This window comes from Naegleria gruberi (genome assembly GCF_000004985.1).
Source record: "Naegleria gruberi genomic scaffold NAEGRscaffold_22, whole genome shotgun sequence".
Lineage (NCBI taxonomy): Eukaryota > Heterolobosea > Eutetramitea > Acrasida > Naegleriidae > Naegleria > Naegleria gruberi.
Window position 1 is genome coordinate 62,141 of NW_003163305.1, and position 11,842 is coordinate 73,982.

The 11,842-nt window shown below is 33.9% G+C and overlaps 5 protein-coding genes across 5 annotated transcripts; 4 read left to right on the forward strand and 1 right to left on the reverse strand.

The window, feature by feature from the left end:
- The first annotated feature begins 642 nt into the window (after window positions 1-642).
- NAEGRDRAFT_79614 (uncharacterized protein) lies at window positions 643-2,585 on the forward strand. The gene has a single exon (XM_002677435.1). It carries the CDS (start codon window positions 1,136-1,138, stop codon window positions 2,042-2,044), a length of 909 nt encoding a protein of 302 aa, XP_002677481.1. The 5' UTR covers window positions 643-1,135; the 3' UTR covers window positions 2,045-2,585.
- A 592-nt stretch (window positions 2,586-3,177) lies between these two features.
- On the forward strand, window positions 3,178-4,307 carry NAEGRDRAFT_67162 (uncharacterized protein; the record flags this gene model as incomplete). The annotated part of the gene is made up of 2 exons (XM_002677436.1): window positions 3,178-4,192; window positions 4,213-4,307. The coding sequence occupies 2 exons, from the start codon at window positions 3,178-3,180 to the stop codon at window positions 4,305-4,307; spliced, it is 1,110 nt and encodes a 369-aa protein (XP_002677482.1).
- Window positions 4,308-5,686: 1,379 nt separating this feature from the next.
- Window positions 5,687-7,522, reverse strand: NAEGRDRAFT_67163 (thioredoxin domain-containing protein; the record flags this gene model as incomplete). The annotated part of the gene is made up of 2 exons (XM_002677523.1): window positions 5,687-7,169; window positions 7,419-7,522. The coding sequence occupies 2 exons, from the start codon at window positions 7,520-7,522 to the stop codon at window positions 5,687-5,689; spliced, it is 1,587 nt and encodes a 528-aa protein (XP_002677569.1).
- Window positions 7,523-8,707: 1,185 nt separating this feature from the next.
- NAEGRDRAFT_48817 (uncharacterized protein) lies at window positions 8,708-9,292 on the forward strand (the record flags this gene model as incomplete). The annotated part of the gene is made up of 1 exon (XM_002677437.1): window positions 8,708-9,292. One exon carries the CDS (start codon window positions 8,708-8,710, stop codon window positions 9,290-9,292), a length of 585 nt encoding a protein of 194 aa, XP_002677483.1.
- A 1,329-nt stretch (window positions 9,293-10,621) lies between these two features.
- NAEGRDRAFT_67165 (uncharacterized protein) lies at window positions 10,622-11,077 on the forward strand (the record flags this gene model as incomplete). The annotated part of the gene is made up of 1 exon (XM_002677438.1): window positions 10,622-11,077. The coding sequence occupies one exon, from the start codon at window positions 10,622-10,624 to the stop codon at window positions 11,075-11,077; it is 456 nt and encodes a 151-aa protein (XP_002677484.1).
- Window positions 11,078-11,842: the final 765 nt, after the last annotated feature.

The following is an 11,842-nucleotide window of genomic DNA, read 5'->3' on the forward strand; positions in this document are numbered from 1 at the left end:
ATTTAATATTAAATAATATAATTACAATCATATTTCCAATATTTCCATGATATTTTACAATATGTAATATTCACATTATTAATAATTTTTACAATCAAAAATTAGTTTAAAATAACTACTGTTAGGGTTAATTTGTTGAAGAAGAATCAAAAACAATTCCGATGCCTGACAATACATGCAAAACATTTCCATTAAGCATAAAACCAATCATTCCGATTATGGAAAACCAAGAATAATGGAAAGTAAACAAATTCCTTCAACGTTCCTATCTCTCCCGCATTACAATAACAACCTCCAACCTCCTCAATAATGAGAGAATCTATTCATACAACAACCACCTACCTTCTTAACGTACAACAATCGAGAGAGAAGTGAGAATATAAATATTTTTAATTTTCTTTCATGCATCTTCATAGTTCTTCATACAACCACAGGAACAACTAGTCCTCATTCAATGAATGATTCCGGCTATCCAATATTGAATGATACCTTACTCAAAGTCAGTACCAAATATTCTTCATCTCTACATCATCTTTACGCGGAGCTTCTTTTGTTCTCATTTAAAATACCTCCCACTCAATAAGGTGGTGAAAATATTATAAATGAACCCTCAGTTTGTTCTATTTTTAAAACCAAACATCAAAAAAAATCTAGAGACTCGAACAACACTCCTAATAGTGTAGTAAAAACTCTCCGCGCAAAACAAACCAACGCTTTTTTTTAAACCCTCCTTTTTTCTTTGCTTTGTGCACTTCATCTAGAGATCTTATTATCTCCTTATAATACTAGATAGAATATACGGCTTTGCAGGCGAGCGATGCAAAAGTTTTTCCATATTAATTGCAAAAAGAATTTGAATTATAACCCAAGTAATCATAATAATAGTGATTTTCCAATCATTACCATTAATTATTAATTAATACTCACATTAATATTAATAGTAATACTCTACATTTATTAACTATATCAATGCAAAATTGCTCTCTATAAGCATTTCCATTTCATTTAAACTAAACAGTTTTTTTATATATAATATCCATCATAATAGTAGTATATATATATCCACTCTATTATTTTATATTAAATAACCAAACCATATAATTTCATCAATTAACCTCTCAACACTTCATTGAAAATGTCTATTTTAATGATTCCATCAGTAGAAAACGCAACCAGCTCCAATATTAACAAGAAGAATAGTAGTAGTGGTATCTTGTCCAACGATGTTTTAGCCAAGACCATTCCAACTCCAACCAAGGCAACAACCAATGTTGTTGAAGTTGGACACGCTGCCGTTACTTCCCCTCAACCAATTGCAGACCAATTTGATATTGTTCTCTTCACTCAAGAGTATGTACAACAAGTAGCCGTAGCTCTCTCTGTTGTTTTTGCTCAAGAAGAACCTCTCTGTATTGCCACTCGTACCAATCCAATCAACTTTTTCGCCTACTCTCTTGTCTATGCACAACAATGTTGTGATGGCAAGTTGAGCATGTTGGCCATTGACAGAAACTCCAAGATGGTTGTTGGATTCCACTTGTGCCATGACTATGAAACCTGGGTTGAACCTCACAGTGATGATCCTGGTGTTACTGTTCAAGGTGAATTGCTTGAACGTTTGCATGAAGTTTTTCATGCTAACGAAAAGGCTATTCAAGAAGAACCAGAATCACCATTCGAATCTCATGGTTCCCCTCGTACTTCATTCGATGGCATCAAAAGCGGCGAAAAGAAGAAGAAGACTATGAAAGTCTGTAGTGCTGGTGTCTTTGCCTTTGCTCGTAGAATGAGATTGGCTACCAGAATGCTCGAGAAGAACCTCGAATATGCCAAACAACTTGGATACAACGAAGTCCTTGTTGAATGTACTGGTGCCTACTCTCAACAACTCTACAAGAGTTATGGCTTTAATGAAAAGGCTAGAATCTACTACAATGAATATGAAGTGGAGGTACTCGCCGAGGATAAGAAGGTAAAGGTCAAACCATTTATTACCATTCCAAAGCCTCACGAGTTTATCAACTTGTCCATTTTGGACTTGTAGATTAAGGAATTATTGGGATGAGTTTTATTTTATGGTGGCAGTGGTTCATTTATATATTATGCATATTTACTTGTAGTAGTGTTGCTCACTTTACTTGTCAAGCTCCAAAACTTTATATTGGCAAATAGTGGTGATACTGCTTCAACTGTACTATATTTACAAGTTTGGTTTGTTTTGGGAGTGGAACATTTAATAGTTCTTCCTCTTCCTTGACAAACCTATATGCTAACATCCATCAAATCTCTAACCAAAAACCAGAGGCACATTGTTTAATCTCATCTCAAGCGGCGTTGACACAATACTTGTTTTGAGATTGATTCTGGTTTCTCCACGCCCACCAACCAATTTACTTAACACATTTGTATAACACCCTTTGCAAGTTTGTATGTGATTGTTGTCTGACAACGTTTTGCCAGCATACTCACTTGTACGGAATATTGGTCTCATCACCACCCTTAAACCTTCACTGCAGATATTAGTTATAACTAATCTCTGAAATTTATATACATTTATATACCCCTTAATAAATTTATTTTATATTAAATCTTTCTCAATTTATGACATTTGGCAGATCACTTGTGATTATCATTGACATTATCTTTTGATATCGGAATTGTTGTAACAGTATCAATTCCGATAACCAAGCTTTCAAAAAAATGTCTCAACCAGAGCAAGCACAAAAATTTAAAGAAGAAGGAAATCAATTTTTCAAATTGAAAAAGTATGATCGAGCCATTGAATTATATTCAAAATGTATAGAATTAGATCCGAACAATTCCATCTATTATTCCAACAGAAGTGCCTGCTATCAGAATATTGCCGATTATCGATCCATGATTCGTGATGCAGAACAAACCATAAAATTGGATCCGAAATTCAGTAAAGGTTATTTCAGACTTTCGAAAGGTTTGATGGAATTGAATCGTTTCGGAAAAGCCTATCAAGTATTAGCAGATGCTCTCAATAATCAACAATTAAATCAATCAAAGGAAGAGAGATCAACTTTTGAATCGGAATTGAACAAGTGCATTCAGAAATTACAGGATGAACAGGCACTGTTGGAAAAAACTCAGGAATTGATTAATCCCTTCTCGAATATGAATTCATCATCATCAGTGATGAGGAGAATTGAAATGGAAATGAGAAGGGAATTTTATTTAAATCATTTCGTAAGGAAGGAACACAAGATTGTCATTATTGAAAAATTGGATGATTTATTGAAGGCAATGAAGAGTGTTGTGAAAAGAGTTGGAAATTTGGATCAATTGAAACAAGCAAATGATAGCACTGTAACTGAAAAGGATGGAAAGATCATGTTGGGTGAAAAGGAGCAAGATTTAATCAATGAGGAATATAAGAATAGAGCCCTTCCAACAAGTTGCTTAAATTGGAGATATCAAGTGCAACACATTGAACCAATCATGAAGGAATTGGAAGAGATGGGAATTGGATTCTTGGAAATTTGTGCTGTCATTTTGGTTTTCTTTGCGAGACCAGAAATTTCCTACACCTTGCTGAAGAGAATGTTAAAGAGTGATACTTCCCTTCAATCGAATGAGAGTAAGGTTCATGCCTATGTACTTCTCGCTCAGTCTCATCTCTTCTGGAAGGGAGTCCCAAGAAGGGATATTGGCCTCTCATCAAATGATAACAGGCCATTGCAATATTTGAGAAGTGCACTCTCCTTGTTGGAAAAGGTTGACAAGAAGAATTACAACTCCACTGTGAATCATATCCTCGTTTGGACCTATATCAACTTGATTCAACAATGCTGTCTACCTGGTGATGAGACAAGAATCTCTGTGGAGGATTTAGAACATTTGATGAATGATTTTTATCAGATTCTTTTCATTTTGGACAGCTCAGAATTGTCAGAGTTTTCTCACATGAATGCTCTCTGTCAGGATGGAATTAGATTTTGGTTTGCTCATTTACAAAGTCAACTAGGAGCTTTTGATCAGTTCCAAAGAGTTTCTCTTCTTCCTGATCATGAGGTTGTTTCATTGGTAGAGAAAATGTTCAATGAATTCCACTCTGCCAACTTGCCCCTCCCAAAGCAATGCCTGAACAAGTTCTTTTTGCATGCCTTGTCAGAGAGTTTACTCATGAGAAACAATTTGGAAGGATTTTTGAGGAATATTCGATTAGGTTTATTGTCAATTGCAGAGATGAATCGAACAAGAGAAAAGAAGAATTCATCATTCCTCGAGCCAAGTATGCACTCTTTACACTATGCACTTGCTCTTCAATGTTTCCACAATAGATATGCTTTTAGAAAGACTGATAATGAGAGGAATTTATTGAAGAATTGCATTGAAAGATTTGATGAAATTGTTCATGCCTATGATTTCTCCAACTCTAAAAAGTTGAATTTGTTGGAAAATTTGGAGTTGCACGATTTATTGGTAGTGATTAGCATGTATGGATCTGATTATTTGTGTGAATCATTCACTCATTTCTGCACCATTACTCATTTACATCATCGTGATTATCCATATTTATTGACAAGATTATTGATTCAAACTGTAAGAATACCAAAAAAGATCAAATCCATTCATCAATTGAATGAAGGAGGAATTTTATCTGATTATTATGAAAAGTCTTTATCAATTATTTCTAATGAAGATTCTCTGGTAAAGAGCAATAATATTATAACATCTACTCTAAAGATTAATAAGGAAATTGAGTGGATAAATAACAATGAGTATTGGTCCCAAGGATTCGATCAGGAGAATGTAAAAGTATTATTAATTAAGGATGCAATTGATTTGGGAGATTTAAAGAAATATACTCACAAATATCAATCATGTTTATTGACAGCTATGGAAACGAGTTCTGATTTTCATTTTGCATTCTTGAAGGAGGTGCTAAAAAGTGAAGTTAACTTGCTGAGAGCAAACACTGATTCATCAACAATTTTGGAAAAATTGACAGGAAGCGTCTTTGATGTTTTGGAAACAAATACTCACCTATTCAAGCAAGAAAAGACACTCCAAGATTTGATACAACACAACGTGAGAGAAGGTGCCATTGTAAAGCTTTCACTTCCATCTCAATATTTGGCCAAGTTTCTAAAGTCGGTGAGAAACTTTTTGATTCAATCTTTAGCAATAGATATCTTTGAAAGGGATGAATTTGATAATATTCCAAAATTGAAGAGAGCTCCAACTAAGGATGAACTAATAAGAGCAAGAGAATTGCTTTCTCTTCATCCTTCACCGTTTGCTGAGCAATTTTCAAAATTGGCAGAATTTTATAATTTGAATTCATTTGCTGATTTGATATTTTCACCATTGGGGAATGATTTGGATGAGAATAATAGGAATGGATTTTCTTTTGAGAAAATGGCTCAATATGTGGAAAAGACTCTTGGATTGAGAATTATTTCACTCTCAACCTCTTTAATGCCATTCCAAGGCATTCTTCAGGAATACATTGAAGAAACAAAGGATATCAAGTTGAGAGATTGGAAAGCAATGGATTTATTTGCAAAATCAAATAGTGCATATTTCACATCTCCACTTTATGTTTTATGTGAAAAGCCAGTCAAGAAGGTTGATATTTCATTGATAAGAAGAAAGATCCACTTGGCTTGAAGAAGTATCTACACAAATTTTCAAATAAATAAAATTTACAATGAGTTTATCTACGAGTACAAATGAGTTGACCTCTTGGATGTAAACCTTCTTCTTCCAAAGTCTTGTTAATATTAGCTGATGTGAGGGAGTATGTTTTTGGTGGAACACCTGGGCAATTGAATGAGAAAGTAGAATCCTTAACCAATGTGGCAATGTGAGCATGGACAGCCTTAATGGTATCAGTTGGTTTGAATTTGGCAGTTATGGTTGTACCATCCAAAAGACGAACTCTGATGGCACTTTCTTGTGGTTGGGCAGGAGTTTGAGTGGTAGTTGGAGTGCTAGTGGCTGAGGATGAACCTTCAGAGCTAGTTGGAGTGGTGTCACGAGCGAGGAAGGCCTTCAAACCCATTCTTTGCAAATCAGTGAGATCCTTTTCGGCTTGACGAAGTTCTTCAGCCTTACCTTCTTGTCTGAATCTGTCCATCTTTCTTCTAATTTTATCTTCTTCGAGCAATTGTTTCATTCTGAGTTTTTCCTTCTTTTCGTCTTGCTTTTCCTTCTTGAATAATTCCAAATCTCTCTTCTTTTGATCTTCCTTGAGCTTTTCCATAGTTTCCATGGCCAATTTACCTTGTTCTCTACGTTTTAATTCTCTTTCCCTTTGTGATTTCTTTTCCTCTTCTTCCATCTTTCTCTTATTTTCCATTCTCTTTTGTTTGAGAAGTTCCTTCATTTCTTCAGCACGTTTCTTCTTATCTTCTTCAGTTTCAACAGTGAATTGAATCATTTCATCAATATCAGGATCTTCTTGATGTTCAAGCAACCATTCAATACATCCTTCCTTTGAAGGTGGTTGTGGTGAATTCAAGAGAGCCTTCATTGATCTCAATTTAGAAAATTCCATTTCCATAAGTTCCTTAAGAATGTTAGCATCAACAACTTTTTCAATTTCAGCCATAACTTGTTCATCAGAAACAGTTGTATCTACAGCTTTGGTTTCAGAGCTTGATGATTCTGTGGTGGTTGATGATGGTGTAGTTGTGGAGGATGAAGAATCAGTCTTTTTAGCATCAGTAGATGGCTTTGTTGTGGCCTTCTTTAACTTGTTTTGCAACAAGGACAATTCAATAGCCTTACGAGTTTCGTCATCCAATTCATCAATTTCATCTTCCATAGCATCAACCTTTCTTACTGGTCTATGTTCATCAGCCCATGGATTTTTATAGACTTGACCTGCCAATCCTGATGAAGTTGTTGTATCAGAACTACTACTACTACTGGTTGCTCCCAAACTTCTACCACCTCCTTGGAAGGCTTGGAATGAATCTCCATATTCGTTAATCAATTTTTCTACTTTTTGAATATCAGCTCCGACTACAGATGTGAGCTTTGTATTATTCTTATAAAAGACAAATGTTGGCATTGCTCTAACTTCTTCCTTTGAGGAAATTGCATTATGTTTATCAACATCAACTTTGAGGAAGACAACGTTTGAATATTTAGAGGCAAGTGCTTCATAATGTGGTTTAATCATTTGACATGGTCTATATTATTATCATCATTAAATCATATGAATGATTTTGTATATTATTATTATTTCAATCAATGAAAATACAAGATATACATTGTGATCACAAAATTAAATCATCGTCATTACATAACCAATTATAATTATCATCATCCGAATATTATTATTATTAAACCAATGATTAATATAAATTATTAATTAGTTAATATATTAATGATCACACAACAATCTCTACCCGATCAAAATCCAACATCACACAACTTACCCACACCATTCAGCATAAAAATCAGCAACCACCAACTTTCCAGTGCTATTACGGAGGTAACCTCTGAATTCCTCTTCAGAATTAATGTGTTTAACCTTGGACATTTTTGATCAACAACAAACAAAAAAAAACCTTTTTTTTTAAATTTACTTTGGAATTGTGAGGTTATTTTTAGATTTAAAGTTTGTTTGAACTTGGAAATTGTAAACTTTGTTTAATATTATTATTTTTATTCATTTAACAAGTTGAATAATATGCAAAATTGATTAAGGGAGCGGAATATCACCATTACATTGAACATGATAAAACTATTCTTTTTCCAAGAAAAATTTGAGAAATTTGTTAAAAGTTGGATGAGTTCAAAAGAGGTTAGGAAAATAGGCGCGCATTTCACTTTACAGTTTTGATTAGAGTAGAGTCAAGACATGATTGTGAACCAATCTCAGTAATTTGAGGAAGGAACTTCAACACTTTCTGTAGTTTGAAACGTAGCAAGTTTTCACATAAGGTTTCGAATATACAATTGTGGAAGGTAAAACAGAAATGAGTAAAAAGAAAGAGGTGGAGAAACGGAATCACTCTACAACTAATCAAATGCTAATGTGTCTGTTCTCATTGTTGTACAGCACGTTTACTTCAAGTTTGACAAGATTTGGGGAAATTAAAATTGTTTTTTTTAAAATTTAAAGTATTTCATCTTTCAATTTTGATTTGGCAAGTAAACTCAACTCCATTTGAAAAGAATCTGTAACGATAATATTTTATTCAACAAAATGCTAATTTCTCGATGGAATTAAGGTAGTTTTGAAATCTGACTTCAAATTATGAATCCTCGCATTGACATACCCCTTGGGGTGGCAGCATTCTCAAAAATATGTAGAAATGAGTAAGAACGAGTGGTTAGGTGTTGTTCTATTGAAATGCTTATTTTGGATTTGACAGCAGAAGAACAACAAAATTTTTTCTAAATAATTTATTTTCTTTCAAAAAACGCGTCAAATTTGAAGTAAACGTGCTGTATCATCTGAAAATGATTATTGTACGAGAATCGAATAATGTTAAAAATATGTTGAAACGTGATAGATCGAACATTTCAGGGCCAAACTCCATATTTCCAAATGAGTAGCAAATGTGAAACCACAACATCAAGTTAATACATTGGAGTTCCTTCCTTAAATTACTGAGATGCGCCAATTCTGTCAAAGTTGTACAATTAATAAGTCACAAATCAAAACCAATTTTGGATGCCATTTAAGGAAACTTTAAAAACCAAAGAAATGTGTCAGCTCATGGCGTCAAGGCTTGTGAAATGGTTCATGCCTACCGCCAACTATCATGTTCGAAAAACAATCAAAAAAAACACAATGATGAACAACTCTAACATCAAGGAATTACATTTTAATAATCAAGAAACAAGCCTTGTTTCGAATGAAAAGATGATCAGCTCACCATTATCAGAAGAAACATGCTGTACTAACGAACCAGAGAGGGTTTGGATTCATTTCGGTCACATTCCACATGTTTCGAATAGTTTACAACCAACAAGCCTTGAGCAAATGAAATCAACTCTTCACCAACCTAAAGTGATGATTGAGAAACAGAGAAAAACAGAAAGACTCCTTCAGGATAGAATCACAGGTAAATTATTCTATCAATCAACCGAATCTCATTCGAAATCTCTCAAACAACCTCTGTTTATCCCATCTCAATTCAACGATTCTGAAAGAAAGCCTCCTTCGATCAAGGAAGAACGTAGAAGAGCCAAAGAGAGGTCTCAAAAAGCCTTGTTAGAAAGCATTCGAAACCAGCCTATTTCACTTCCAACATCCTATTCCATCGTGAGAAGAGTACTTAACTTCGATGATGAGGAATAATCAAAATGTCCACCCAAATATCACCAAACGTTCTACGTTCCCTCCAAATAATGGCCTTATATAATAAACTTCAATTGTAATCTCAAAAATTTCAGATCTCCTTCCTGTTTCAAGAAAATCTTTTAAAGGAATTTTTGAAGGAGATTTATTTGGTACAAAACTTCCATTACTCCAAGCAATTATTAATTGTTGCAAAAAATTGACCTTATTTATCAGAAATGCCCGAGATCATTTTCTCCATTCTGTCACCTTGAAAAAATTGCATATGAACAAAAGTTCATTCTCGAATTACCAATTCTAAACTTTGAAACTTTAATGGTTTCGAATAATACAACGACTCCAACCACGATTGTATTTGCTCATTTCCTTATTCTATTTGATCTTTGATGAAAATCGTTTAGGCGAATCATATTATTAAAATGTCATTTTCATGCATGCTTAATATTTTCGAAATGGTCAATAAACTACGATATTCGAAATGTAAAGTGACTAGGATAACTAACTTAACTATTACCTTTTTACATTTGTGAAAGATTGAAAAATTCTCATAAAAGTTTCGAATAGATGTTATATATACCAACAACATCTCTGCTACTCATACGACATGTCATGCATCCAAAATAATACACCATTTAGTCCAGAGACACTTTCCACATGTTTCGAATAATTTACATCCAAAAAGCCTTGAGCATGAATTAACTCTGCAACACCTAAAATTATGATGATTGAAAAACAGAGAAAAACTGAAAGACTCCTTCAAGATAGAATCACACACAGAGTCTTTCAACATCCTATTCCAACACGAGAAGAGTGCTAAACTTTGCTGACGATGAATAATCAAAAATCACACAAATATCATCAAACGTTCTACGTTCCATGCCAACACCATAATAAATTTCATAAAATCTCAAAAGTCGTTCCAAATAATTCTATAAAAGGATTTATTGAAAGAATGTCCAAGCAATTTGACATACTTGGTCCTCTTCAATTACCTTATAAAAATGACCTTATTTATCACAAATGCCGATCATATTCTCCTTCCATCAACCACAGCTGTCTCCATGAAAATTGTTGATTAAAATAATCAAACAGACCCTTAATTGGAAGATCATCATGTTGCATCTCAGTTAGGGTTCTTTTTGAGATGCAATTCTCTGATTGAGACGCTAACCCTGGTAAGACTGTGTAGTCTGATTGTGTGGGGTACTTATGTAAAATGGAGTTCAATACTTGTTGAAGAAAATTTTTGAAACAATTTTTCACAACATTCAAGAGTTAAACAAATAAACAACAAACAAGTTGAGTTATCTGATGGAAAGTTCAAGAAGAATGGGTGGTGGCTCATCTGGAGAGGTTGCAATCATGATGGAAGAATCAGAAATGTTAAAGGAAAGAGATCAGGAAGGCTTGGAAAGGTATTGTAGAATAGTTTCGAATACATGTGGAGATTATCCTTTGGCATGTTGGAGTGGAAGGCTTCCCTTTTTTACTTCTATTGATGAGAGTGTGCATAACACGAATCATTGGGATGATCTTTTCAATCAATACTATTCAACTCAACATGTATTCGAAACATGTCAGGACGAATTGAAACTTTCCACTTTGAAAAGAAAGAGAAGAGTGAAAGAGCCTTCTTTGAGTGCAACACATGAAGAACCTATTGACAACGAGGAACAAGATGAATTAGTACAGCTGAATGAAGAGGATTCATTCTCTGGACGAAACATTAAAAAGACGAAACGTTTACATGCATGCTCTTCATTATCAGAGCAGAAGGAAGAATAAACATCAAAATTATATTCACCCATAAACATGTTCATTCAATATAAAGAAAGAATTCGTTTTTTTATAGTTTTGTTTTTGTTGATCAGAATAATGTGAATGAATTGTTTGAAACTTGGACATGTAGTGATGGTAACGAATGGTATCTGTAAACTCTAGAATAGGTTTCCTGAGAATATCATCCATTTCGAATAGCATCTCTCCAATATTTCACTTCCCAACAACATCTTTCAATCTCTGAAACGATGCAGTAGTTTCAAATGATATCCCTGCTAAGATTGAAAAACTTGATAATCACACTATCTTAGTCACGGTTAATATTTCATATTAATTGCTTGGATGATATTGGGGATTCCAATAACACTGAGCTTACATCGAAAAAGCGTTGAACAAATGAATTAACTCTGCAATACCTAAAGTGATTATTGAAAAACAGAGAAAAACTGAAAGACTCCTTCAAGATAGATAAAATCACACAAATATCATCAAACGTTCTACGTTACATGCCAACACCACAAAAAATTTCATAAAATCTCAAAAATTCAGGTCTCTTTCCTCTTGTTCCAAATAATTCTATAAAAGGATTTATTGAAAGAATGTCCAAGCAATTTGACATACTTGGTCCTCTTCACTTACCTAATAAAAATGACCTTATTTATCACAAATGCCGATCATATTCTCCTTCCATCAACCACAGCCTAAAAAACCCATGAAAATTGTTGATTAAAAAAATCTAACAGACCCTTAATGGAAGAGCATCATGTGCTC

What these genes read in the sequence shown, in the direction of transcription:
- NAEGRDRAFT_79614 (XM_002677435.1), top strand. Translation starts at nt 1,136, where the DNA reads ATGTCTATTTTAATGATTCCATCAGTAGAAAACGCAACCAGCTCCAAT.